Source organism: Podospora pseudocomata, chromosome 7 (assembly GCF_035222375.1).
Source record: "Podospora pseudocomata strain CBS 415.72m chromosome 7, whole genome shotgun sequence".
NCBI classification, from domain to species: Eukaryota; Fungi; Ascomycota; class Sordariomycetes; order Sordariales; family Podosporaceae; genus Podospora; species Podospora pseudocomata.
Window position 1 is genome coordinate 2,941,096 of NC_085891.1, and position 27,690 is coordinate 2,968,785.

General features: G+C 53.8%; 5 protein-coding genes across 5 annotated transcripts; 4 read left to right on the forward strand and 1 right to left on the reverse strand.

Moving 5' to 3' along the window:
• Positions 1-205: 205 nt before the first annotated feature.
• Positions 206-3,966, forward strand: QC762_710000 (uncharacterized protein). Its single transcript, XM_062893846.1, is given in 6 exon segments — positions 206-858; positions 868-1,464; positions 1,524-2,101; positions 2,160-2,522; positions 2,580-2,928; positions 2,996-3,966. Coding segments are annotated over 5 exon segments (1,968 nt in total). The 5' UTR covers positions 206-858; positions 868-1,026; the 3' UTR covers positions 3,236-3,966.
• A 419-nt stretch (positions 3,967-4,385) lies between these two features.
• On the forward strand, positions 4,386-6,302 carry PDA1 (alpha subunit of pyruvate dehydrogenase; the record flags this gene model as incomplete). Its single annotated transcript, XM_062893850.1, has 4 exons — positions 4,386-4,841; positions 5,076-5,209; positions 5,278-5,732; positions 5,791-6,302. Exons 1-4 carry the CDS (start codon positions 4,695-4,697, stop codon positions 6,300-6,302), a joined length of 1,248 nt encoding a protein of 415 aa, XP_062739697.1. The 5' UTR covers positions 4,386-4,694.
• Positions 6,303-7,134: 832 nt separating this feature from the next.
• cdc17 (ATP-dependent DNA ligase Cdc17) lies at positions 7,135-10,331 on the forward strand (the record flags this gene model as incomplete). Its single annotated transcript, XM_062893851.1, has 4 exons — positions 7,135-7,169; positions 7,265-7,649; positions 7,740-9,665; positions 9,729-10,331. 4 exons carry the CDS (start codon positions 7,135-7,137, stop codon positions 10,263-10,265), a joined length of 2,883 nt encoding a protein of 960 aa, XP_062739698.1. The 3' UTR covers positions 10,266-10,331.
• Positions 10,332-11,068: 737 nt separating this feature from the next.
• Positions 11,069-12,275, reverse strand: MNP1 (54S ribosomal protein L12, mitochondrial). The gene is made up of 2 exons (XM_062893852.1): positions 11,778-12,275; positions 11,069-11,621 (listed from the first exon to the last, which is right to left on the reverse strand). Exons 1-2 carry the CDS (start codon positions 11,982-11,984, stop codon positions 11,292-11,294), a joined length of 537 nt encoding a protein of 178 aa, XP_062739699.1. The 5' UTR covers positions 11,985-12,275; the 3' UTR covers positions 11,069-11,291.
• Positions 12,276-12,461: 186 nt separating this feature from the next.
• On the forward strand, positions 12,462-27,496 carry MDN1 (AAA ATPase midasin; the record flags this gene model as incomplete). The annotated part of the gene is made up of 2 exons (XM_062893853.1): positions 12,462-18,048; positions 18,107-27,496. The coding sequence occupies exons 1-2, from the start codon at positions 12,559-12,561 to the stop codon at positions 27,494-27,496; spliced, it is 14,880 nt and encodes a 4,959-aa protein (XP_062739700.1). The 5' UTR covers positions 12,462-12,558.
• Positions 27,497-27,690: the final 194 nt, after the last annotated feature.

A 27,690-nucleotide genomic window follows, 5' to 3' on the forward strand; every position in this document is an offset into this window, starting at 1 on the left:
GGTAGTATTGCTCGATAACACATCGTCGCTGGCTCCATTCGAAGGGGTCTTGATCGCAGTGGTCTGCAGGTGGCGTAACTCCCTGGCTGGAGTCGCGGAGGGGCGCTGGGCGTGCAGGTTTAGGCTTGGGTGGGGCCCAACCGCTGACACATACACAGAGGGAGAGAGAGAGAGGGCGGGCGGGTACCAAGTTACAAGTCCCAGTCTCGAACAGAACAGAGCAAAAGGAAAGGTAAAGGGACGCCCCCTTCCCGCCTCGTATTTCTTCTGCTTCACCTCCCCTTCTCAGCCCTCACTCGCACCCTCACCCTCACCCTTACCCTCACCCTCACCTTCACCTCACTCACCCTTTGGTTTGATGTGTAGCTAGTTATGGTTGTGTGTGTCTCGTAGCCATTCTTTGTTCCGTCATCCATCCCTTCTTTCCAAACGCCTCAGCTCGGGCAGCCCCAGCCGGACCCGTTCGAACTTGCGCGCGCGCGCGCCTCCCGTCGCCCTTAACAATTCCCTGTTTCGGTTTCGGCTCTGCCGTCTCCTCCTGCCAACTTTCAGATTGAATTGCCGGTTAACGCTGACCACCAACCACCACCACCACTACCAACCACCAACTGGCGACCTTCCCCCCTGGCCTGGAACCTCCAATCCTCTTCGGCCTCGACGACTTCATTTTTCTTTCTCTTGACACTTCTCCCCCCGTTCGAACCTCCGAGCTCCTCCCGTCACCGCGGCGATTTGAGTCGGGATATCCCGAGAATCACACCTTTAGCGGTTAGCGCTTCCTGGCACCCGCGACTCGAACATACCGCTGCCGTACTCGAAACTGCCCAAGTGTTCTTACGCCGCTCACTCTTTTTTTTTTTTTTTTTTGTGTACCTGCATTTCGTGAGGGTGTGGTGGAAGAGAAAAAAAAATCATTGCTTGGTCCCTGACATCGCTGTCGTCTTTCTCTCGAGTCCCCAGCCTGACCCGCCAGGCCGTCTCAACACCACCTACCTCTTCAACTGGTAGTGTGCCTACACATACGAAATGTCCTACAATCCACCAATGAGTTTCTCCGAGAGGAGAGGGGCCGTCTTTAACGAGGAGTTGTCGCTGAATACACATCATGGCATCAAGAGCCTGGCGCAACCGCGTCCCAGAGGGCCACCAACACCGAGTATGAGCACGCCCGCGGCAGACTTCGATCAGGTTACCGGCTCTCCACCACCTCCACCCACGCCGGCGGCATCCCCAGGACCATCCAACTCGAGGCCGGATTGGAAGAGCGCCGACGAAACCGAGGAGGCCTACCTTGCTACGATTCGCCAGTACTTTGTCAAGTGCAACAGTGCTCAGAGGGGGCGGCTGCTGTCTGATCTGCTGAACCTCTGCACCAGTCAACAGCTGAGCTTTGTACACCAGTTTGTCAGCCCGCTGCTGAAGAAGGATCCATTCACTACTCTCCCAGATGAACTGTGTCTTAGAGTTGGTCTCGCGCTCCCCGGCTTTACGCCTTTGCATGTAACTGACCGTGTGCCGCTTAGATCCTCTCGTTCATCGACGATCCCAAGGTGCTTGTGCGCGCATCGCAAGTGTCCCGAAGATGGCGGGATTTGCTGAGTGATGACATGACGTGGAAGAATCTATGCGTAAAGCACGATTATCAGCGTAGGATGTCGGAAGTCCAGGCTATGCGGGCAGAATTCTACGGTCATGCTCAGCGAGACGACGGTGCGGCCGCCGGGGACTGTTCCGGCGCGCTCACGTCCAACTCGCTACCCGCGTCGTTTGGAAGCAGCACCGGCGCGCGGCCGAGGCTCACGTCGTACAAGTCACACTTTAAGCAGAGATATCTGGTTGATGTGGCTTGGAGGACGGGCGGGCGGAACATCTCCAAGAATCTCACCCAGGATGGCGGCGTGGTCACGAGTCTGCATTTGACCTCCAAGTACATCATTGTGGCTCTTGATAATGCCAGGATCCACGTGTTTGATACCGAAGGAAACGCGCTTCGCACCCTACAGGGCCATGTGATGGGTGTCTGGGCTATGGTGCCCTGGGATGATATCCTGGTCAGTGGTGGCTGTGACAGAGAGGTTCGGGTTTGGGACCTGACGACTGGGTAAGTTTCATCATGGGTTTGGTGGTCATTCGGTTCTGGGCTGACTTTTGGATCACAGAAACTGCCTGCATACGCTTAGGGGTCACACCTCTACGGTCCGCTGTCTTAAGATGTCAGATGCCAACACGGCCATTTCCGGATCCAGAGACACGACCCTTCGGGTTTGGGATATCAGAAACGGCACACTGATCAAGCTGCTTGTCGGCCACCAGGCCAGCGTCCGGTGTTTGGAGATCAAGGGTGACATCGTGGTGTCTGGCAGTTATGATACCACCGCCAAGGTGTGGAGTATTTCCGAAGGTCGCTGCCTTCACACGCTTTCGGGGCATTACAGCCAAATCTATGCAATCGCCTTTGATGGCTACCGGGTGGCGACTGGCAGTCTTGACACTAGTGTCAGGATCTGGAATGCGCAGACAGGGTAGGTTTCCATCTGACATCTCGTCAAAGTCCAGTGCTAACTAACACAATTCCACAGTGAATGTCAAGCTGTTCTCCAGGGCCACACCTCCCTCGTGGGTCAACTGCAAATGCGTGGCGGCACACTCGTCACGGGCGGCAGTGATGGCTCTGTGAGAGTATGGTCGCTCGAGAGATTCTGCCCTATTCACCGGCTCGCCGCCCACGACAACAGCGTGACGAGCTTGCAATTTGACGACACGAGGGTTGTCAGCGGAGGTAGCGACGGGCGAGTCAAGGTCTGGGATCTCAAGACTGGCCAGCTGGTTCGCGAGCTTATCACGCAGGGCGAGGCTGTGTGGAGGGTTGCGTTTGAGGATGAGAAGTGCGTCGCGATGGCGCTGAAGAATAGCCGGACCGTCATGGAGGTAAGCCCCCCTTTTTTTTTTTTTTTTTCCGTCCTGAGCACGCAGCGGAGTATTGACATGTGTACAGGTTTGGAACTTCTCGCCACCAGAAGAAATGCTCAACGACCGCCCTGTTATCCCACTGAAGAGAACCCTCGACGCCCCAGCACCAGACGGCAGCAGACCACTCAGCGCCTTTGCTCTGGACTACCGGGGTGCTGGAAGCAGTAGTAGCGGCAATGGAATGCTTGACGTCGATATGCCCGACGCAGGACCATCCACCGCGCCACTTCAACAGAGCGGTGGCATGTTTTTCCGGGATCCATGAATACGAGATGATTCTCAACGCTATGGTACATACACACATACACTTATGATGTGAAGTGAGAAAGGGGGGTTATCATTGTTGGCGTCATCCGCTGATTTGCTTATTTTCTTTTTTGGCTGGTTATTATTTTTGCGCATACCCCCATTCTTGTTGGTTTATTTATCTTTTGGGTCTCAACGGCAACATGATCGTTCTGTATCGAATTGGGGGAGGTGGTTGGTTGTATGGAAACGAAGGGTATCGACTGGATGGAGTTTTTTTGTTATGTTTGTTGTATGTTGGTTATTAGGAAACTGGAGGGAGGAAATATGTGATAGCGCATTGTTATGGCGTTGTTTTTTTGTTACACACTTATTTCTCTCTCATCTTCAGGCTTTCTTTTTTGGACGGTGCTGTCAACTCTGTATAGAAGACAGCTGAATAAATATGAGAGCAGTGGTTTTGTTATCAAACATGAATGAGAGATGACGGTGGTGGTGGTGTAAAGTGGAGGGGGTTTGAGGGGGATGAGTGTGGGGTGAGCTCAGTGAGTGGATTCCGTTGCTGATATCATTTGCATTGGGCGTCGGGGGGGTGTATCGGTGTCTTATCAGATCGGTCGGGTCGGGTCGGATGGGCCGGAGAGCGATGCGGTGCGGCGGTGTTTTGTGTCCAAGTACGGAGTAAGACTTTTATCAACCCGTGTATAGACGAGAAAGAGAGAGAGAGTAAAAGATATATTCTCGTCTTTTGTCCTTGATATCTTGAAATTGAAAAGCTGCCAGTCCTTAACTCCGAACCTACTCCGTTCAGTGGTGGAGTTTCCAAGTCCCTGTCAAGGAAGATGAAGTCAGCGGACATAGCACGGACAAGATGTGTTTCTAGATCTGAGATTTGGTGACACCAAAACTAAAATGCTTACGGGACTTCCCCCCGTGGGCTCCGATAGGGACTTTTCTTCCACGAAGGTTGATAATACCGTAGCAATTGACTAAGAAAGAGCGATTTTTTTTATTCCATAAAATGAAAAGGGCCGAGAATGGGCAAAAACAGCTCTGGAAAAGTCCCACTCTTGAGGTTCGGTTGTATCCGTGCTTGCGGCCCCTCTTGTGTGGTGCTGTCACTGTTGGAAATGCTGGCAGGTGGGGACTTTTTGCAGCAAAGAGAGAAACCCCCAACCATGTTTGGCTTCGCTTAAACAAGGCTAGCGCGTAGATTCTCAACAAGCATCACCGCCCACCCCAACGCCAAAAACTTGGGGGACCCATTCCTTTTTTGCAGTGCTGCTGTGCTGTTGCTGGGCCCTGCTGTTGCTGAGAAGCTGCCACACCTACCTCTCCCACCCTATCCAGCTCCCGACATCGCGGTCCCTTCTCGCTTGGATCTGACCATCCCTCTCCGTCCTCTTTTTTTTTTTTTCCCTTCACCTTCTTTTTCCCTTTTTTTTCATTGCGCAACCAGCCCTTCACCCCATCACACAATGTTCTCGCGAGCCACCCGGTTAACAAGGGCGCTGCCCGTCCGCGTTGCTGCTGCCCGCGCCAGCCCTGTCACGGCTTCGCTTGCCCGGAGGACCGTCACCACCAATGCCGCTTCGGCGCAGGTTGACAAGAGCTCCGTCCCCCAGGTATGTTCAGTGTGGAGGTGTAGCAGCTTGTGTCATGAGTAGGAACTGTGCTTTCCGGACCCACCGGGATGCTTGGATATCGAGGGGACATTATCGTTTGCATTGCGGGAATGTTTGCGATATATCTCTTTTATTTGCGAACGTTGTCAAATCGCTCTTTTTTTTATTGTTGAGGTTTTGCGTCACTTTTTTTTTTGTCTGTTGCTGATATTGTTGTTATTATCACGACAACAGTCCGAAGATGAGCCCTTCCATGTCACCCTTTCCGACGAGAGCTTCGAGACGTACGAGCTCGACCCCCCACCTTACCAGCTTGAGGTTACCAAGAAGCAGTTGAAGCAGATGTATAAGGATATGGTTGTCGTCAGGTATGAAAGGCACATGGGTTTTCGGAGGTCCGTGATCTTTGTGCTGACGCAACGATACCGGATCATAGACAAATGGAGATGGCTGCCGACAGACTATACAAGGAGAAGAAGATTCGGGGTTTCTGCCACCTCTCCACCGGTCAGGAGGCCGTCGCCGTCGGTATCGAGCATGCGATCAACAAGTCGGACGATGTCATCACCTCTTACAGATGCCACGGTTTTGCCTATATGAGAGGCGGCACTGTGCGCTCCATCATTGGCGAGCTTCTTGGTCGCCGTGAGGGTATTGCGTACGGCAAGGGCGGTTCTATGCACATGTTCGCCAAGGGCTTTTATGGCGGCAACGGCATTGTCGGCGCTCAGGTGCCTGTCGGTGCCGGGTTGGCTTTTGCCCAGAAGTATACCGGTGGCAAGAAGGCTACTGTTATCCTGTATGGTGATGGTGCTTCCAACCAGGGTCAGGTGTTTGAGGCTTTCAACATGGCCAAGCTTTGGAAGTTGCCCGCCCTTTTCGGGTGCGAGAGTGAGTTTCCAGACACTGCTACGAACATAGGGGTCATTGCTAACATTGTGGCTCTCAGACAACAAGTACGGTATGGGTACCTCCGCTGCCCGCTCCTCCGCCCTGACCGACTACTACAAGCGCGGCCAGTACATCCCCGGTCTCAAGGTCAACGGCATGGACGTCCTTGCGGTCAAGGCGGCCGTCCAGTACGGCAAGCAGTGGACTGAGGAGGACAATGGTCCGTTGGTTCTCGAGTACGTGACCTACCGCTACGGTGGTCATAGTATGTCGGACCCCGGCACCACCTACCGCACCCGTGAGGAAATTCAGCGTATGCGGTCCACCAACGATCCCATCGCCGGCCTCAAGCAGCACATTCTCGACTGGGGCGTTGCTCAGGAGGACGAGCTCAAGAACATCGACAAGGAGGCGCGCAGCTTCGTCAACGAGGAGGTGGCCGCCGCCGAGGCCATGGCCGTCCCTGAGGCCACCCCCAAGATCCTGTACGAGGACATTTACGTCAGAGGCTCCGAGCCCGATTTCATCCGTGGCCGCATCCTGGATGAGAACTACTACTTCAAGCAGTAAATGGTTGGAGAGTAGAGTGGTGATGAGGTGGTGAGGTGGTGAGGGGTTGAACAAGAGGAAAAGAGAGAGAGAGAGAGCCGTTTATACAAACAGTGAAATTACTCGAGCTTTACCGCTGAGCATTTGGTTTTTTTTCTCGTGTGGTTGGCCTTTTTTTGTACATTACCTTCCTAATCGTCCGTCATAGAGCTTTCGGAGGGAAAAATACGGTTATGAAGAAAATGATTTTTGAGATTTGGGAATGGGACAATGGTGCTTTTCTTTTCTATTTGCTTTGCGTTTTGCGACTGAGTAATGCTTAGAATATGCGGACGGTGGTATACATATGGGATTGAGAAGGATATTTTCACATGGAGGGCAAGTCCCTCGATGCATTAAGCTGATGCCTAAGCTTGGACCCTTCGATGCTGCCTGAGGATGAACAAAATGGCCCACTATGCTCATGTGACCATGCTACTTTACGCGAGAAGATTAGGGGAGGGAAAACGCGTCGGAAGCGCGTCACTCTTTTGTCCTTCCAATTGGTTTGTCGTCGTACATACCTGCCGATTTGAAGCACCCTGTCACCGCTGCCCGCCTGCCGCCCTGCCTGCTGCCTATTATTATTATTATTATTATCATTATTGGACGTGGACTTTTTTTGTGGTTTTTTTGCGACTACTTTTTATAAAGCACTTGCTAATTCCAGCAACAACAAATTCAAGAAAAGCTGGCTCCTCGGCTTTTGTCATTTTTGTCTTTTACTGCGATCTTCCCGCGACAGCAACAACTTTTACGACGAGGATTTTATTGCTCGAGGTCATTGTTTAGTGCTGGTGGTGGGTTGATTACGATGCCTCCTAAGGGGAGTAGGCAGGCTACGCTGGGGTATGTATTGCCTGGTTGGGAGGAGGGGCGGTTGTTTTGTTGCGATTTATTGGGGCAGAGAGGACAGTTGGGACTGACTGAGTTGAACGGTACAGGAAATTCTTCACCCAGGCCAACGGCGCTGCGATTCCGGAGCCAAAGGTGGCGGCGCAAAATAAAACGCAGACGAAGTTGAGTTTTTCGACCAAGGTGGGGGGGGAGCAGAGCCCCAAGAGGAAGAAGAAGGATGAAGAGGAGGAGGTGAGATCTGATGCTGAGGGGGGAGAGGAGGGGTTTAAACCGGTGGAGAAAAAGAAGAAACGGGGCCGGCCTGCTAAGGCTGCCATCATCACTACGACGGAAAAGAAGACGAGAAAGAAGGAGGTTGATGAGGATGGGGATGAGAGCATGGAGGATGCGGAACCTGCGCAGAAAAAAGCGAGGAAGGGGGGGAGGAGGGTGGTGAGGGATGAGGAGGATGGGGATGAGAGTATGGAGGATGCGGAACCTGCGCAGAAAAAAGCGAGGAAGGGGGGGAGGAGGGTGGTGAGGGATGAGGAGGATGGGGATGAGAGTATGGAGGATGCGCCGGCGCCGGCGCCGGTTGGGGATGACAGGGTGTCCTCGCCGGAGGGGTATCAGTATGAGAAGGGGAGTGAGCCGAGGATGTTGAATGCGACGCCGAAGAAGAGGCAGGGGAAGAAGGTGAGACAGGATGAGAAGGAGTGGAATTTCGGGGTGGAGTCGCCGGAGGGGTATGATTATAAGGGTGGGAGTCCACCGAAGCTTTTTAAGGGGGATAGGTTGGTTGCTGTTGGGGGGAAGAAGGTTGGGAAGGAGGAGGCGGGGAAGGAAGAGGGGGAGAAGGCCGGGAAGAAGGCGGTTGAGAAGGAGGAGGAGGAGGTTGTCAAGGAGGGAGAGGAGACGGCGTCGTTGGCTTCGGATGTGGAGATGGAGGAGGAGGAGGAGGAGGAGGAGAAGCCGGAGGTGGCCAAGAAGGCGAGGCAGAAGGTGCAGGCTACGCTTAAGAGTGCTGATGAGCATCCTTTTCCTGACTGGAAGGCTGGGGAGCCGGTGCCGTATGCTGCTCTCTGCACTACGTTTTCGCTGGTGGAGCTCACGACGAAGAGGCTGGAGATTATGGCGCACTGTGCGCTGTTTTTGAGACAGGTTTTGAGGCTCACGCCGGATGATCTTTTACCGGTGGTGCTGCTTATGATCAACAAGCTTGCTCCTGACTATGCGGGTATCGAGCTGGGCATCGGAGAGAGTTTGATCATGAAGGCTATCGGAGAGTCGACGGGCAGAAGTCTGGCGATTATCAAGCAAGATCAGAAGGAGATTGGTGATCTGGGCTTGGTGGCGGTCAAGAGCAGGTCGACGCAGCCGACCATGTTTAAACCAAAGCCATTGACTGTTAGGGGTGTGTTGAAGGGGCTGATGGGCATTGCCACAACAACGGGCAATGGAGCTCAGGGAAGGAAGGTGGATGGGATCAAGAAATTGCTTTCCCAGGCTGATGCCAACGGGGCGAAGAAGGTTGATATCACTAAGGACAAGGGCGGGCCGAGTGAAGCCAAGTATCTGGTCAGGTTCCTGGAGGGGAAGCTGAGATTAGGTCTGGCGGAGAAGTCGGTCATTGTCAGCTTGTCACAGGCGGTGGTTGCGCACGAGGCGGCTCAAAAGGGGGTTGCGCCCAGTGCGGCTGACTTTGAGAAGGGCGAGGCGATCCTCAAGACTGTCTACAGCGAGCTGCCAAGCTACGATGTCATCATTCCGGCTATGGTTGAGCACGGGATCATGAACCTGAGGGATCACTGCAAGTTGAGGCCTGGTGTTCCCCTCAAGCCCATGTTGGCCAATCCTACCAAGGCTATCACCGAGGTTCTGGACCGGTTTGAGAATAAGCTGTTCACTTGCGAGTACAAGTACGATGGTGAAAGAGCGCAGATTCACTATGTGGCCAAGGACACTGCTGAAGAGCTCAGCCAGTCGGCCGCGAATGCCAGCAAGGAGGTGGGTAATGGTGTTGCGGCGATCTTCTCGAGAAACTCGGAGGATCTGTCTAAGAAGTACCCTGACGTCTTGGCCAAGCTGTCTACTTGGGTCAAGGATGACACGAAGAGCTTTGTCTTGGACTGTGAGTCGGTTGCTTGGGATGTGGATGAGAAGAAGGTATTGCCTTTCCAGCAGCTGATGACGCGCAAGAAGAAGGACGTCAAGATTGAGGAAGTCAAGGTCAAGGTTTGCGTCTTTGCGTTTGATCTGCTTTATCTGAACGGGGAGGCGGTGGTGAACAAGTCGCTCAGGGAGAGGAGGGAGCTGTTGCACAAGTCGTTTACTCCTGTCGAGGGCGAGTTTGCGTTTGCGACGTCGATGAATGGGCAGGAGCTGGATGAGATTCAGACGTTCTTGGATGAGTCGGTCAAGGCTTCGTGTGAGGGGTTGATGGTGAAGATGCTGGATGGGGAGGAGAGCGGGTATGAGCCTAGTAAGAGGTCGAGGAATTGGTTGAAGGTGTGTTTGGTCTTTCATTCCACATCGTCACAGGCGAGCAAAAAGTGTGCTAATGTAAAACAGATCAAGAAAGACTACCTCACCGGCATCGGCGACTCGCTCGACCTCGTCGTCCTCGGCGCCTACTTTGGCAAGGGCAAGCGCACCTCTGTCTACGGCGCCTTTTTGCTGGCGTGCTACAACCCCGGCACGGACACGTACGAAACGGTCTGCAACATTGGCACCGGCTTCAGCGAGGCTGTTCTCGAGGAGCTGCATGCCCAGCTCTCCAAGATCACGATTGATCGCCCCAAGCCGTTTTACGCCCACAGCAGCGGGGGCCAGCACCAGCCGGACGTGTGGTTTGAACCTAAATATGTCTGGGAGGTCAAGACGGCGGACTTGACGCTGAGCCCAAGGTACAAGGCGGGGATGAAGGAGGGGGTTGACCCGAGCGGGGAGAAGGGGATCAGCTTGAGGTTTCCGAGGTTTATCAAGGTGAGGGATGACAAGAAGCCGGACGAGGCGACGAGCAGTCGGCAGGTGGCGGAGATGTATCGGAAGCAGGAGAGTGTGAGTAAGAGCAAGGGGCCGAGTGTGGATGATGATTTTGAGTATTAGGTACTCATTGGAGGAGGGGTGTTTCTTGTTGTATAATCTTTTCCTCTTTATCATAAAAGTGAGGTATGGGAGTTTAGATGATAATCAGTCGTTGATATTGAGAGTTGTGGTGTTTTTTTTTTTGTGCTTGTATGTCTATGATTGTTTTGCATGTGTGGTCTGGTGGTCATTATCAATATTCTGTTTAGCTTTGGGATATATGGATGCCATGAACTTGATTAATACCAGCTTGAGAGGTGGTGTTGATGAAAATATAGTGTTTATTTTTTTTTTTTCCAGTTTTGGGCATTTTTGGTTTTTGGCAAAGTGTAGTATGTATGGTCATGTCTGACAAGAAAAAGAAAAAAAAGGAACTGGTGTCTACTTTAGTTTTTTTACATCAATTGATGGAGGTATCTTACCTTTGGGGAGGTCGGTAGGTAAATGGTAGGAGTTGGGTAAGGGGATTTGGGAAGGATATTTGTGACGACTGAAAGGGGTTGGTGATGCTGAGAATGAGGTGAGCGGTGATTTTGGTAGAACATATCAAGGGAAGGGTGTAGATAAAAGAGGAGGAGAATACATAGCGGGTTGTGAGATGAGTGAAGGCTTGCTGATAGACCTTTTACCGAGTGTGAAATGACATTCGGGGTTTGGTGTGCTGTGGTAGTCAATTCATGAAAATAGTATAAAAAGATAAAAATTTGTTCTTGTTCCAGTTCACCAGTGTGCTTTGTTGATGAAGGGGTCTCTCTGGGAGAACTTTGCGATGTATGTTTCCCTGTGACACCTCACAGACATGATCATAAAGTAGGGGTGATGTTGGTATAATCAGTTGTAATGTTACATGCCTCTTTCTCTTTTGTACATGCAGCGAATAAAGCCACGGGCTGTCTCTCTCTGTCTCTCTCTCTCTCTCTCTCTTTTTAATACATCATCACACATGTTGTTGGTCTTGCCCAACCCATCCAACCTCTCCTCTTCCCCTCCCAGTCAGATATAGCAAAACCATTCTTTCAAACAACCCAAATCCCCCAATTCCCCTCCTTACTCCATCACCACAGTAGCACCCAACTCCTTCATCGTCGCGACAATCTTCTCAGCCTCGTCCTTTGGTACCGACTCCTTCATGAGCTTGGGCGCGCTCTCGACAAACTTCTTGGAGTCTACTAGGGAGAGACCGAGCAAATTCTTGACCTCCTTGATGACCTTGGGCTTGGCGCCGGCGTCAAAGGCCATGAGCTTGACGGAGAAGAGGGTCTTTTCGGCGGCGGCCGGGGCGGCGTCCTCGGCTTCTTCGACGGCAGCGGGGGCGGCGGCTGGGGCGGCGGCGGCAGCGAAGCCACCGACGGGGAGGTCGGGGATGTTGAGGCGGGACTATAGGTAAGGAAGGAAAGAAAAAGGCCACGTTAGTGACATGGTCTTCTTGTAATGTAGTCCCGTTCCGGTTATTGAGTTCGGTTATCGGTGGTGGTAATTTGATATTGCCCCTCCAACCGTGTATACAATCCCCTCCTGGGAACATAATCCTACCTTCAAGCTCGCAACAAGGTCGGCCGTCTCCAAGAGGGTCAATTGGCTAATCTGGTCGACGATGGCCGAGATCTTGGGGCTGGTCTCGGTTGAGTTGTATCTCCTTTGGAGGGCCACGGCGGAGGAGGTACGGAGGGGTGTTCTGGCGGCGGTGGTGCGGAGCTGGCGGGCGCAGGATTGCGCGGCGTATCTGCACGAGACGGACATTTTGATCTGGATTGTGAAGTGAGAGGTTCGAGGTGGTGAGCTTGTGGGTGGCTACGGCCGTGCTGGTTCTCTTCCGTCTTCGTCGTCGTCGTGAATCCCGGAGATTTTTTCGCCCGTCGTTGAACGAAAAGTTCTGGCTGGCGGTTGATTGGCTGGGAAGCTTGGGCGCAGGGGTGTTCGTCTGGAGAGCTTGGCAATATGATGTTCAAGAAAGCTTGGGCCATCTACTCTGTACCTTAAAAGTCTTGCACTGGAGCAAAATAAATCCGGTGTGCTGAAGGGCGCTGTTTTGGCGCTGTGACAAGGGACGGCTTCAGTGCCCGGTGTGGTGCGCTGTGTGGGTCACCCCCAGTCGCTGAAATGCTGCAGGTGGGCACTGGCCGCTCATGCATGGAGGTCGAGAATTTGGAGACTCGGGCCCTTGCCCCACCTTTTTTTTTTGGGCGATTTGGAGAAGGTGAAGAAAAAAAAAGTTGGGATAAGGAACGACATTTTTTGATAGTAACAAACAAGTCTTTTGTTTTACAAGACTTGATACAAACAATTCCACGCCATTTTCGACGGATCCTCGATCATGGCCACCATCGACGTGAGTCTGCAGAGACGGTCTCTGCTCCGAGACGCGGCCACGCTCCAATTCCTGCCGCGGGAACTGGTCCTTATCATCCAGGACCACCACACTCACTCGAGCCAGCTCTTAGAGGCCATCGCGACGGCCGCCCTCATTGCGCCCGCCACAGACAGGATATTCGCCCACTTGGACAGCTGTTTTGCCGACATCTGCGCCAGATGGGTCTTGTCCCACCCAAAGCTCGATGTAAAAGTTTTTGCGTCGTTTGCCAGGATCTTGCCGTTTGCGCCGGCTCTGTCTGTGTTTCTTACATCGCATATTCAAGGGGGAGGAGGAGCCGGAGGACTGAGACCAGGACAGCAAATACTCGACCACCTTGACTTGACATCGTTTAGTGATATCGACCTCCCCATTATTCTCCTCGCCTTATGGAGACTCAATAATTTTGACAAGAGAACTTATTCACCACTCTCGAGCCCGTCACAGCTCCAGTCTCTGTTCACCACCCATGCCAACCCTGCAGTGAGATGTCTCGCCATCCGGATTTTCTGCCAGCTCCACGACGCCTCGGACCAGAAGCTGGAGGCTTTGTTCACCAAATACATTGCCCAGGACACCAGCCTGATTGCGGATTTGGACGGGAGAAGGGCGGATTATTCGTTTCTGAGCCTGTATGAGGATGCGAGGAGCCAAGAGGTCCAGCGCCTTCGCAGTAGTATCCAGACTGAGCAGCAGCAACAGCAAGAAGGACCGGTTGCTCCAGTAATTCAAAATCTTACCCCTCTTGTTGTCACATATGGCAAGACTGTCCTTCCACGGCCCCTCGGTCCTGTGAACACGCCAAGTACTCTCGCGCTCACTTCGACGACGGTGGAAAATCTCGAGAATCTCGGCAGGCTTTTGCAGAAGCCAGGTCCTGTTCTGCTCCATGGTCTGTCCGGTGCGGGCAAGACATCGTTGGTTCAGGAGGTTGCGAGGGAGTTGGGGAAGCAGAGTGAGATGGTCACGCTGCATCTGAACGAGCAGACGGACGCCAAGATGCTTCTGGGGCTGTACACGACAGATGAGAAGCCCGGTTCCTTCTCGTGGCGCCCAGGTGTTTTGACGACAGCGGTCAGGGAAGGAAGATGGGTCTTGATTGAGGACCTGGATCGTGCGCCGACCGAGGTTATGAGCACGCTGCTGCCCCTTATTGAGCGTGGAGAGCTTCTGATTCCGGGGCGTGGGGAGAGGATACAGGCTACCAGTGGGTTCCGGATGTTTGCGACGGTTCGGACGTTGATGGGAATGAACGACAAGGAGAATCTACCGAATATGATTGGGCAGCGGTTGTGGCAGTTGCTGCATATCAAGGCTCTTCCGAGGGATGACTTGAGGGAGGTCATCGTTGGGAGATATCCGTTGCTGCACAGGTATACGGTTGGGATTTTGGCCGTTTTCGACAGGCTTATTGCTTCGACGAGTGGTTCTTCGAGACTGTCTCTTGGGCGGACGGTGTTGGACCGGCCCATTGGTACGAGGGATCTTTTGAAGTGGTGCGGGAGATTGGACGATATCCTGCGCTCGGCTGGTGTCAAGACTGGGGAGGAGCCCGTCACGGATACTACGAGAGACCGGATGTTCCTGGAGGCTGTGGACTGTTTCGTCAGCAACATTCATGAAATTGCTGCTCGCAATCTGTTGATTCAAGCTATTGCCAAGGAGATGCATCTTTCCCCTGAACGCGTTCGGCATTATCTCTCACATTACATCCCCGATATGGTGGACTCCGAGTCACGGCTGACGATTGGCCGTGCCTCTTTTGTCAAGTCACGGAGGTCTGGCAGGATCACCAAGTCAAAGAGACCCTTCGCTACTACCGTTCATGCTAAGAGGCTGCTCGAGCAGATTGCCGTTGCTGTCAAGCACCGTGAGCCCCTTTTGCTCGTCGGTGAGACCGGCATCGGTAAGACTACGGTGGTTCAGCAACTTGCCGAGTCGCTCGGTCACCAGCTCGTTGCCGTCAATTTGTCTCAACAAAGCGAAGCCAGTGATTTGCTTGGCGGTTTCAAGCCGGTCAGCGCCCAAAGTCTTGCCATGCCCATCAAGGAGGAGTTTGAGGATCTTCTTGAGAAGACCGGTGTCTCTGCTGAGAAGAACAGGGAATATCTCGATCGTATTGCCAAGAGATTTGTCAGGGGCAAGTGGAGAGAAGTCTCCAAGGAGTGGCGGAAGGCTCCCAAGATGTTTGAGGCTATTCTTGAGAAGCTGGAGAGCGCCCAGACCAAAGATGAGCCAGCCGAGGAGCAGCCAGCCAAGCGCCGCAAGACTGGGTCGACAAAGCTGCAACGGTTGCGTGACTTGAGACCTCGCTGGGATACCTTTTCTCAGAGTCTCGATCAGTTCGATAGGCAGGTTGCCAGCGGGGGTGCTTTCGCCTTTGCCTTTGTCGAGGGCAAGATTGTCAAGGCTGCCAGGAATGGCGACTGGATTCTCCTGGACGAAATCAACCTTGCTTCGCCCGACACGCTGGAGAGCATTGCTGGTCTCTTCCAGACGACACCCTCTCTTCTTCTCTCAGAGACGGGAGAAATCGAGAGGATCCAGGCACATCCAAACTTCCGTGTTTTCGGCGCCATGAACCCAGCCACCGATGTGGGCAAGCGAGATCTCCCACTCGGTCTGAGATCTCGCTTCACCGAGATATATGTTCAGAGCCCCGATCGGGATAAGAAGGATTTGCTTACCATCATTAAGACTTATCTGAAGGGCAACAACAGCACCATTGACCGCTTGGCTGATGATGTTGCTGATTTGTATCTTGAGATCAAGCAGAGGGCAGAGGCGAAGCAGTTGGTCGACCAGGCCAGTGAGGTTCCTCACTTCAGTTTGCGTACCCTGACGCGGGTCCTGACATACGCCAACGATGTGGCTCCTGTGTATGGACTCGACCGTGCCTTGTATGAGGGTTTCTGCATGTGCTTTACTACTCTGCTCAGCGAGGAGTCGGAGCGCACAGTCAGGCCGCTTATCCACCAGCATCTCCTCAGGAAGTCCAATATTCTCACTCAACCACCGAAGAAGCCCCTCGATGGAAAGCCTTATATCTCCTTCAAGAACAGGGACAAGACCCATGAGTACTTCTTGCTCCAAGGCAACCACGAGCCCATTGTGCGAGACGACTACATCATCACTCGCTACGTGGAGCGCAATCTTCTCAACCTTGTCCGCGCCACCTCTACTCGGAGGTACCCCATCCTCATCCAAGGTCCCACATCCGCAGGTAAAACAAGCATGATTGAGTACCTGGCCAACTACACTGGCAACAAGTTTGTCCGCATCAACAACCACGAGCACACCGATCTCCAAGAATACCTGGGCACTTATGTCTCTGATTCGGAAGGCAAGCTCAGGTTCCAGGAGGGTTTGCTCGTCCAGGCCATGCGGGAAGGCTCCTGGATCGTGCTCGACGAGCTGAACCTGGCGCCTACCGATGTCCTCGAAGCTCTCAACCGCCTGTTGGACGACAACAGGGAGCTGCTCATCCCCGAAACTCAAGAGATTGTCCGGCCGGCAGAGAACTTTTGTTTGTTCGCCACGCAGAATCCCCCTGGCTTGTACGGTGGCCGCAAAGTCTTGTCCCGCGCTTTCAGAAACAGATTCTTGGAGCTTCACTTTGATGATATTCCAGAAAGCGAACTCAAAGAGATTTTGCAGCAGAGAAGCAGGAACACGGCCCCTTCTGACTGCGGGAGAATCGTCAACGTTTACAAGCAGCTCACCCGCCTCCGTCAGGAGTCCCGTGTTTTTGAGCAAAAGAACTCTTTTGCTACGTTGAGAGATTTGTTCAGGTGGGCTCTTAGAGAGTCGGAGACACGACAGGAGATCGCTGAGCATGGCTACATGCTTTTGGCTGAGAGAGTCCGCAAGCCGGAGGAGAGGGACGAGGTTAGGAAGGTTATCGAGCAGGAGTTCAGGGTCACTATTGACTCGGCCAAGCTGTATGATCTTGACACTGCGCCTGAGCTGAGAAATGTCAAGGCGAGGAATAGCCAGGGGGTTATCTGGACGAGGGCGATGAGGCGGTTGTATGTTTTGGTCAAGAGGGCGATCAAGAACAATGAGCCGGTTTTGCTGGTGGGTGAGACGGGTTGTGGTAAGACGACTGTGGTGCAGTTGCTGGCCGAGTTTGAGGGGCAGGGTTTGCACATTGTGAATGCGCATCAGAATACGGAGACGGGGGATTTGATTGGTAGTCAGAGGCCGGTGAGGAATAGGGGGGCGGTTGTGGATGCTCTGTTCCGGGATTTGGAGGAGCTGGCGGGTTTGCTTGGGAGGGAGAGGGGGGCTTTGGAGGAGTTGCAGGAGTGGTATAGGACTCTGTCGGCTGACGAGCTGGCGAGGGTTCCGGAGGCGTTGAGGTCAAAGATTCATGCTGGGATCACGAGAAGCAAGGCCCTGTTTGAGTGGAGTGACGGTAGTCTTGTTCATGCCATGAGGGAGGGCAGCTACTTTCTTCTTGATGAGATTTCTCTCGCAGATGACTCGGTCCTGGAGCGTCTCAACTCGGTCCTTGAGCCTCAGCGTACGCTTCTTTTGGCCGAGAAGGGCGTCGACGACTCTTTTGTTCAGGGCACCGAAGGCTTCCAGTTCTTTGCTACCATGAACCCCGGTGGCGACTTTGGAAAGAAGGAGCTTTCTCCGGCTTTGCGCAACCGTTTCACTGAGATTTGGGTGCCCGCCTTTTCGGATGTGGAGGATGTTCATGACATTGTCGTCTCCAAGCTCGACAAGAGATTCAAGCAGGGGAAGAGCATCAAGTCAAAGCCTGTCTCCCAGATCATCGTCGAGTTCGCTTATTGGTTTGGCAAGACCTTCCGTCCTTCTTCGGCTACTGCTTTCTCGGTCAGAGATATCCTCTCCTGGGTCCAGTTCATGAACACGTGCCCCTTCAAATCCACTGATCTCGCCCTTCTTCACGGTGCGGCCATGGTGTTTATCGACACCATCGGTGCCAACCCCTCCGCTCTCATCTCGGTCGACCCCAAGGAGATGGCCTCACAGCGCCAGCAATGTCTCGAGCAGCTTGGTTCTCTTTGCGGTAAGGACCTCAGCCAACTGTACTTTCAAGAGCCAGAGCTCGAGATCACCCCCGGAGCTCTCTCCATAGGGGATTTTGGTGTCGAGAGGTCCGAGGCTGCCAAGCCTGATGCCGGTGATGAGTTTGCCGTTCCTACCACCAAGATGAATGCCATGCGCGTGATTAGAGCGCTGCAAGGGACGAAGCCGATTTTGCTGGAGGGTAACCCTGGTGTGGGCAAGACTACGTTGATTACGGCTTTGGCGAGGGCTTGTGGACGGCCGTTGACGAGGATCAACCTGAGTGATCAGACAGATCTGATGGATCTGTTTGGTACGGATGTGCCGGTGGAGGGGGCGGAGGCGGGTAATTTTGTCTGGCAGAATGCGCCGTTTTTGGAGGCGATGCAGAAGGGGGAGTGGGTCTTGTTGGATGTAAGTGACACTGTTTTGGATCAGGGATAGGGGGGCTGTGACTGACATGATTCTACAGGAAATGAACTTGGCTTCTCAGACGGTTCTGGAGGGTCTGAACGCCTGTCTTGACCATCGTGGAGAGGTGTACATTGCCGAACTGGACCAGGTTTTCAAGCGCCATCCCGACTTCAAGCTGTTTGCTGCCCAGAATCCTCATCACCAGGGCGGTGGTCGTAAGGGTCTTCCTAGTTCGTTTGTCAACCGTTTCACTGTGGTCTACTCGGACGTCTTCACCAAGGAGGATTTGCTTCATATTACGGCCAAGAAGTTCGCCAAGATTGGGGAGGATACTCAGCATCGTCTTATTGAGTTTATGTCGAAGCTTGATGATGAGGTTGTTGGCAGACGGTCGTTTGGTGCGCTCGGGTCTCCGTGGGAGTTCAACTTGCGTGATACCCTTCGCTGGGGCGATTTGTTGACTTCCGACAAAGCCCTCTTGGCCGACCGCAAGCCGGATGACTATCTTGATGTCATTATTCGACAGCGTTTCCGGTCGGAGCGTGACCGTGAGGCGGTCAACAAGCTCTTTGCTGAGATCTTTGAGCGGATGCCTGAGCAGCATGGCCTGTACCATGATATCAATCCCTATTTCTGCCAGGTCGGGCTTGCTACCATCAAGCGGAATGCGCTGTCGCAGCCGACGCATTTCCCGGCGATTGATCCAATTGCCAGGCTCAAGGAGATTGAGTCGATTTTGATTGCTATTGAGCAGGACCTGCCGTGTATCTTGGTTGGTCCTTCGGGTAGTGGGAAGTCGTCTCTTTTGGCCCACGTTGCGGCTTTGGCTGGTAAGCCTATGGTCATCTTCCCGCTTAATGCGGATGTCGATGCCATGGATCTTATTGGTGGCTTTGAGCAGGCTGATCCTCACCGTGAGGTGCAAGTGGCATTGTCCAGGTTCAGACAGGCTCTTCAGGACCAGATTCTCAGCACTCTGCCAAGCATGGTGGCGCGTGTGGCTCTAGATGTGTTGACTACCTTGGGGTCCTCCTTGACCAGGGAGGCTCATCAGTATGAGACTCTTCTGCCACTCATTGAGAGCCTTCAGGTCGATCCAGCTGTCAACCAGGAGCTCGCCACTCTTTTGGATCAGGCAAAGGAGGCTTTGCACAAGCCGTTGACGCTCGAGAACCCGAGATTCGAGTGGCTCGATGGTGTCATTGTTCGGGCTGTCGAGACTGGCGCTTGGTTGGTCCTCGATAATGCCAACCTTTGCAGTGCTTCTGTGCTGGACAGACTGAACTCGCTCTTGGAACGGCCGAATGGTATCCTCAGCATCAATGAGCACAGTGGTCCGGGTGGTGAGCCGAGGATCATTAAGCCCCATCCTGATTTTAGGATTTTCCTGACGGTCGATCCGAGGTATGGAGAGCTGTCGAGGGCTATGAGGAATCGTTCGGTGGAGATTTATCTTGATGTTCTTCCTGCTGAGACAAGTGTTGTTGTTGAGAGGATTGCACCTGTTGATGGGACGCTTCAGAGATACCATACTGCTGCGAAGTTGGCGTCGTCTCAGGGTACCGAAGAGGGACAGCTTATTCCTTTGGCGTTTGATGCCATCTCCCTTGGAGACAGCAGCCGTCTTGATGCTTACATCAACATCATCCGCGAGGCTCTCAGCGATGGCTCGCCATCTCCTGTTCAATCACCCGACGTCCTGCAACATCTTGACCTGCTCTTGTCTTACATCCACCATGAAGACGCCGGTGAACTCCGCGAGGCCATCGCGGGGTTGTACACCCCGTCCCCGGACAAGATGCTCATGCCTCTTCACCCGTTGATCAACTCCCCTATGATGCCGCTCCTGGACCAAGCCCGCGAGGGACTCACCTGCTGGCTGGCAGTCTGCTACGAGCTCTTTATCGACATCCTAAAAGCAGAAAAAGCCATGGCTGGCCAACTCTCCAAGGTCAACGTCAGCAAGCCATCCTCGTTGAACCGCCTGCAGAGGTCGTTTGTCGCGGACAAGGTCGCTTCCCTCGCCAAGGACTCCACGGTCAACTCTGTCCGGTTTTTGGTGTCGGTTGCCAAGGCGATCAAGGGGTACATCTCCACCAGCACTGCCGAGCCTGGAAACTGGAAACAGCGCCGCGCTATCCTCCGCCGCGTGGTCCTCTTTTGGAAGAGGACATTCTCCTTCCTCATTGCGTCTCAGTTTGAGGAAGCGAGATTCCAGTCCCATTTGACTCAGGGTGCTAACCTCCTCCGCCGATCTCTTGCCATGGCTGGTCGAGATGATGAGGGGATTCAGAAACTACTTGTCTCGATTGGGGAATTTCTCGAGCGGGACTTTGTCGTTGGGTTCAAGCTTCTGACAGGTCTCTCCATGGAGACGATGTGGCGGGCTTTACGTCCTGATCCTATTGCTGACCAGGCTACGCTTGAGCAAGTGATGGAGCTGGAGAGGTTGGCGGATAGGTTTGATGAGATGAGGTGGAGGGTTGATGTTGATATCGCCACCCTGAGAACAGTTCAGGATTCCATGGCGAGGATCTATGCTGTTGTTCGCACGGGGAAGGTGGATGGTGCCTCTCTCGTCAAGGACCTCCAACAGGAGATTTCTGCGTTGGAGGCAAAGATTGGGGTGCACTCTGCCGCTCACGAGCCCTTTTTCGCGAGTAGTTTTGAGGGGTTGAGGCAGGTGGAGGTGTTGCATAGGATATCAACCGGGGGGAGGATCCGGGAGGGGAGTGGTGATGTGGATGTTTTGTCGAGCTTGCCTACTGCCAGTCTGATGAGGATTCAGTGTATGAAGGGGACGGGTTTGCAGGGGGTGGATTGTGTTCTTGCGCAACAGGGACAGGGGAGTGAGGTGGTGCACCCTTGGGAGGGGGAGCTTTCAAAGGCGTTGTTGAGGAGGTATGAGGCTGCGGCTTCGGCGAGTTTGGGCCAGCTGAGGAGTTTGGAGGTGGAGATGCCTATCATGGGGCGGGCGTTGGCGGGGGCGAGTGAGGCGCTTGCTGCTGATCCTCTGGGGAAGGCGGAGGGGCTTTTGGTGAGGTTGATGGGTGAGGTGATGAGTGCTCATGACCCGTCCCGGAAAGGGGCAGTGGAGGTGTTGTTTGAGAGTTTGGTCAAGGGGGCTAGGATGGGGGCGGTGGAGTTGGGGGAGTTGGGGGGGTGGTTGGAGCAGAGTGAGCAGCTTCAGATGATGGAGGGGGGAGATTGGCCGGGGCATGTGGTGGAGGTTTTCAGAGGTCACTTTGCAAAGGCTTTGCTGGCGCTGGTGGCGGCGAGGAAGGGGTTGCAGCCTAGGTCGGCGTTTGCGAGCATTGCGTGGGTGAGGTTTGCGCTGGGGTGTGTGACGCTTTTTGTGCCGGATAAGATCTTTGATCCGCATCATCGGGCGCAGATTGAGGCCGAGGAGCATCATGAGCTTTACGTGGGTCTTCAGAGGGAGATTGCCGCTCTTGAGGCCTTTGAGGTGGCGTTTACCGGGCAGAAGACGGGCATCCGATTGAAAGCTCTGGCTGAGGAGGCGGGTGGGTTGGGAGAGCCGCCTGCGGTTCAGTCGATTTACCGTCCTGGGGGTGGTGAGCTGCGCAGTTTGCAGGGGGAGTTTAGCAATGTTCTCGGTGCCCTTTTGGCGAACGATGTTGCGACGACGCATCTCAAGTCTATCATGTCGTCTTCGACTGAGGTTACTGAGGAGCTTTCGCTGGTGGAGCAGAACGTCTCGCTTCTTATTCACCGGTTGACTTCCCGGTTTGGGGCTTATCAGGATCTGACCATGCCGCTGGTCAGTTTCCTTCGCTGCCTCAAGATGGGCCTTTCCCTTGGGAGGGGTGTTGTACCCCCTGCCACGGCATCTGAGGATAACGAAGACGAGGACAACAAATCCGAGGTCTTGGTCTCTGTCACGCCCTTCCTTCAGGGGACGGTCTACCGCGCCGAGACGGAGGATCTTCCCCTGAGAAACTTTGCGTTCTTGTATTTTGTCCAGACGGTTGCTGCTGTTGAAGGCAGGAATCAACTTCCCCCATCCATGAGGAAACAGCTCTTTGAGTCACTGGCCTTCATCCACGAAGTCTACAGCAAGAAGTTTGAAGAGGACAAGCGCAAGGAAGTCGAAGCTAGCGGACTGAGTTATGTCCACAAGGGCAGCTTGGAGGACGAGAAGGAGTATGACCGGCAGGAATTCGACAGCCTCTTCCCTGATTATCAAGACGAGGGCGACGATGATGATCACGACAAGACCAAGGTCAGGAAGCCCAAAAAGTCGAAGCGGTCGGGCAAGGATCTCGCGGTGATGCTCGCCGAGGCGCATGAGAAGATTTTCCTTGGAAATCAAGAGCCGCAGGTGATGATCAAGGAGCTTTGCACACAGGTTGCCAGGACAGTCGCCAGATCAAAGGGTGGGCAAACGGGCCCGGAGATGGACGCCATGCTACTCCCCGCTACGCTGCTTGTGTTTGAGGACTCGGTCAAGGCCTTTTCGGCTAGTGTCGAGACGGGCGATTACAACTTTTACACTGATGCCCACCTCGCTGAGGTTCGCAAGGTCTTGAACCTGGTTAATGCCATCCGCAATCGGTTCCTTGAACTGCAAGGGATCGACGAGATTGGCCATCATCAAACGCTTGCTGATGTTATCCTTGCGTGTGACAAGGTTCTCGAGATGGCTATTGACGACCCGCTTGCCAAGATTATCACAGCGATTGAGAAGCTGCATGCTCATGTTTACGAGTGGCATGAAGGCGGCTGGGCTACGGCTGCTAATAAGGCTGTGGCGCTGTATGAGAAGCTGCGGGATACGATTTGTGACTGGAGGAGGTTGGAGCTGTCGTCTTGGTCGCGGTTGCTGGATGTCGAGGTCAAGAAGACGCATGATGCGGCCAAAGCTTTCTGGTTCGACGCGTACAATGACGTTATCCTCAAGTCGTGCGTGTTTCTTGAGGAGGGGTTGCTCAAGGAGTATGCGGTTGAACTTTTGGAAACCCTCTCGACGTACTTTACTGGTGATCGCTGCACTGTTGGGCAGTTCAAAGCGCGGTTGGGGTTGTTGAGGCAGTTGAAGAGCCAGCTTGATCTGCTGACGAGGGATGAGAAGGAGTTTGGCGTTGTTGGCGATGCGGTGGAGAATAGTATCAGGTACTATGGACGGTATCTGGGCAAGGTGGAGGAATATATCAAGAATGGGAGGCAGCCGCTGGATAGGAGTATGAAGGATGTGTTGTTGATGGGGAAGTGGAGGGATAAGAATATTGAGGCTTTGAGGGCGAGTGCACGGAAGTCTCATGAGAAGCTGTTTAAGCTTGTGAGGAAGTTCAGGGCGGTGTTGGAGCAGCCTGTCAGGGTCATTACTGATCAGGGGCTGCCGGAGGAGAAGTATGAGGGGGTTGTTGAGGGGGAGATGGTGGTCAAAAAGGTTGAGCACAGTGTGGATCCCAAGGCTACCGAGGTGTGTCGGGAGATGGTCCCTGGGATTGAGGCTCATCCTCAGTGGAGTCGGATGGTGAATCTACCCGGGGTGCTGAAGGCTATGGGGAGACATGGCTCGCTGCCTGCGGGTGTTGTTGGGGCTGCGAAGACGGTGGATGAGTACATCACTGATTTGGTCTCTTCAATTGCCGAGTTGAGGAAGGAGACGCCTAGCACCCTTACGGATGAGAATAAGGAGGCTGTGAGACATCTCAAGACTCGCAAGGTTACGCTCTTTAGCGAGACCCTCAAGACCCTTCGCGCTATGGGCTTCAGCCGCAACTTGGGCACGAACATTCTCGACAAGCAGAGCAGTACGCAAAAGGTTCTTGTTGGGTCGGGGTTGGTGCCTCATCTTTCTGGGCCGGAATTGGACGCGCTTGAGTACTTTTACCACAAGACTCTTGACCTAGCTCCCAAGGTCCGCAAGGCTGCCAATGATCATAATGAGGATCTCAACAGGGAGGTTGTGGGGAGGAGTGTTGGTTTCTTTGAGGGCGTGCTGCATGTCATGTTCAAGCAGAGGCAGTTTTTGTCCAAGACTGCGCATGCTGATCAGGCACTCGAGGAGGCGATTGCCTACGTCAGGCAGCTTTCTATTGCTGGAGAAGGCTCTTTTGCGCCGGAGACCAAGCAGACCAACTACGCTCAGGTGCTGAAGTGGTTGGTGCAGATTGTCAAGTTTGGTGTTCATCTTGTTGATGTTCACGGCAAGCTTGGTCAGATTGACAATGAGCCTGTCGAGTCTAGGTTGGGTGCTTGGGTTGAGACGTTTGCCAAGTTGGAGAAGACTCAGCTGAATCTGCCTCAGCTTCCCGAGGGTTTTGTTTCCTTGCCCCAGGAGACTCTCCAAGCCGACGTCGAGAGGGAGTTGGCCGCTTTGAAGACTGACCTTCCAGTCCTCGCTCAAGAGCGTCCTGATCTGGCATTTGTGATGGAGCAAATCAACCTCTGGACCGACATCCAAACCACCGCCGAAATCACCAACGGCCCCCAACACTCTGGTATCGACACCTTTGCCAACTCAGCCCTGACCCTCTCAAGCAAAATCTTGGTCGCCCTGCAAAACTTCCAAAAGGTCGCCTCCACCCTCCCCGCAACAACAGAAGACCCAAGCTGGCTTGTGACATACGGGGAGGCCCTCCAAAAGTCCATCGACGCCCTCCGTATGCCCACCATCACAAACGACATCAACTCTCTAATCTCCCAGCTCCGCTCCATTCCCACACCATCAGTCGCCACCCCGATTTTACGACTAGTTCTACCCATCCTACAACAATACTCGGCCTCCTGCCTTGAAAACATCACCCAATTCACCTCCCTCCACCGCACCCTCTGCCGCCTAGGCTACACCCTCTCCACCTCCTTCGCCATCATCTCCTCCCAAGGTTTCTGCACGCCCAGCGAACCGTCCAACGAGAAGTCCAACGAAACCGGCAACGTCGAAAACGACGGCACTGGCCTCGGCGACGGGGAAGGAGCAGAGGATATCAGCAAGGACATCCAACCTGACGAGGACCTCACCGAGCTGGCTCAAGACAAGAATAATAACACGCAGGGTGACATTGAGGAGCACGACGACGCGGTTGACATGGGGGATGATGAGCTGGAGGGTGAGCTTGGGGATGTGGCGGGTAAGGATGAGGAAGAGGAGGATAAGGACGGGAGTGATGATGAGGGGGATGATGAGGATGTGGATGAGCAGGCTGGGGATGTGGATGATCTTGATCCTACGGCGGTGGATGAGAAGATGTGGGATGGGAGTGGGGAGGATGAGGCGGAGAAGGATCAGCAGGGGGAGGGGGAGAAGGGGGAGAGGGATGAGAGTGATACTGTTGCTGCTGAGGAGAAGAAAGACGATAAAAAGAAGGAGGAAAAAAATAAAGGGGAGGGGAATGAGAAAGGAGAGGAAGATAAAGAAGGGGAAGATGAAGAAGAGGAAGGGGAGCCGGGGGATGAGAATGAGGGGGTGGCGATGGAGGAGTTGAATAAGCAGGATCAAAATGTGGATGAGCAGGAGACGTTGGCGTTGCCCGAGGATATGGATGTTGACATCAGTGATGGTGAAGGGGAGGAGGAAGATGATTTGGATGGGTTGAGTGACGTTGATCCTGATAAGATTGATGAAGAGGAGAAGATAACTGGGGAGGATGATGCTGATAGCGATAATGGCGAGGAACAAGAAAAGGGAGAGGAAGAACATCAGAAAGACGAGGAGATTGACGAGGCGGGGGCAGAAGAAGAAGAAAAGATTGATGCGGCGGGTGAGAGAGAAGAGGAGATGGATGTTGACGAGCAAGGGGACGAAGGCAGGGAAGATGAAGAGGAGAAGCCCAAGCCGATGCAGGATGATGGCGGTGGTGCTGATCAGAATGAAGTCGCGCCTAGCGAGGTTCAGAACGGGGGTGGTCAGGCGCAAGATGATGCGAATGATGTGGAGCAGGATGAGACGGAGAACAAGGCTGCGCAGAGGGAGTCTGGCGCTGTGAGCAAGCAGCAGGCCGAGCAAGACAAGGCGCCTGGTACGGAGGGTCAATTGTCGACGATGGACCAGGAGCAGGGTCCTTCTGATCAGCCGGAGGATGACTCCAAGCAGGCTCAGCCGTTCAAGAAGCTGGGTGATGCTTTGGAGAGGTGGTATCGCAACCAAAAGGACATCCAGGCGGCTGACGATCAAGAGAGGCCCGAGAAGCAGGCGGAGGACATGTCCAAGGCCGAGTTTCAGCATCTGCAGGATGACGCCGCCGAGGCAGACGCGCAGGCTTTGGGGACGGCGACGGACGAGGAGGCAAAACCCATGGATGATGCTATGGCCATCGACAACGAGATGGAGGAGCAAGGGCAGCAGGTTCTTCCCGAAGATGAACAACCCGAGGAAGGGGGCGATGTCGATATGGAGGATGCCGAGCCGGCCGAACCCCAAGATGGCATCAAGAACGAGCGTGAGGACGGCCGTTCAGGCGTGGCTACCCACCGGGGCGCTCCAGACAACAACAAGAACCCCGGTGACGAATCCGCCCCGAACGGCGCCGAAGACGAAGACGTTCAAGAAACTTCTACTCAACTCTCCGCCACCCATCTTACGGATGAAGACCGCCCTCTCCGCCCTTACGACGAGGCACTAGAGCTCTGGTCGACCTTCCAGCAGAAAACCCAAGGCCTTTCCCAGTCTCTGTCCTCCCAACTGAGGCTGATCCTCGCCCCAACCCAATCAACCAAGCTCTCGGGCTCCTTCCGCACAGGAAAGCGACTTAACATCAAGAAAATAATCCCTTACATCGCCTCGTCGTACAAGCGGGACAAGATCTGGATGAGGAGAGCCATCCCCTCCAAGCGCGCATATCAAATCCTGTTATGTGTGGATGACTCCAGCTCCATGTCTGACGAAAACAGGTCTTCCTCTGGCCGTCTCGCGCTCGAATCATTAGTGATGGTCGCCCGCGCTTTGACAATCCTCGAATCAGGCCAAATTGGAGTCCTGGGCTTCGGAGAAGAAGTCTTTACCGCCCACTCGCTAACCTCACCCTCCTTCTCCTCTGGCGACACAGGCGCGAGGGTCCTCCAGAATTTCACCTTTCAGTCTGCCGGGACGGATATGATCAAGCTCATGCGCGGGGTGATCGATCAGTTCCGTGACGCCCGCCTAATGTCCCAGGGAGGGGAGGATCTCTGGCAATTAGCGCTAATCTTGTCTGACGGCCTGGTCCAGTCGAGGGATCATGCCAGGCTGAGACCGCTGCTGAGGGAGGCGACGGAGCAGAGGGTGATGGTTGTTTTTGTTGTCATGGACGACGTCAGGGATAAGAAGGGGCATAGCGTGCTCGAGCTGAAGGAGGCGAGGTTTGGGGCTGATGGAGTGCCGGTTGTGAGGCGGTATCTGGATAGTTTTCCGTTTGAGTATTACTTGATTGTGCACAATCTGGAGGACTTGCCGGGGGCGCTGGCGGGGGTGTTGAGGAGTTGGTTTCAGGAGGTGAATGCTTAGGGGGTGGGTGGGTAGGTGGTGATGATGGGGGAGGAGAAAATATGAAAAGGAGAAAATGAAGATAAATAAATAAACAAAAAGAAGGGAGAAGATAGATTGGGAGAGGGTTTGCATTTTTGGGAGTTTTATGGGCTGGGAAATATGGGAAGGGAAAGGAATGGGAAACGTTTGCAAATTTTTTGGTTCATGCATGG

What these genes read in the sequence shown, in the direction of transcription:
- MNP1 (XM_062893852.1), bottom strand. Translation starts at nt 11,984, where the DNA reads ATGTCCGTCTCGTGCAGATACGCCGCGCAATCCTGCGCCCGCCAGCTC. An exon ending in ACCTTGTTGCGAGCTTGAAG is followed by an intron (nt 11,622 to 11,777) that starts GTAGGATTATGT and finishes CCTTACCTATAG; the next exon opens with TCCCGCCTCAACATCCCCGA.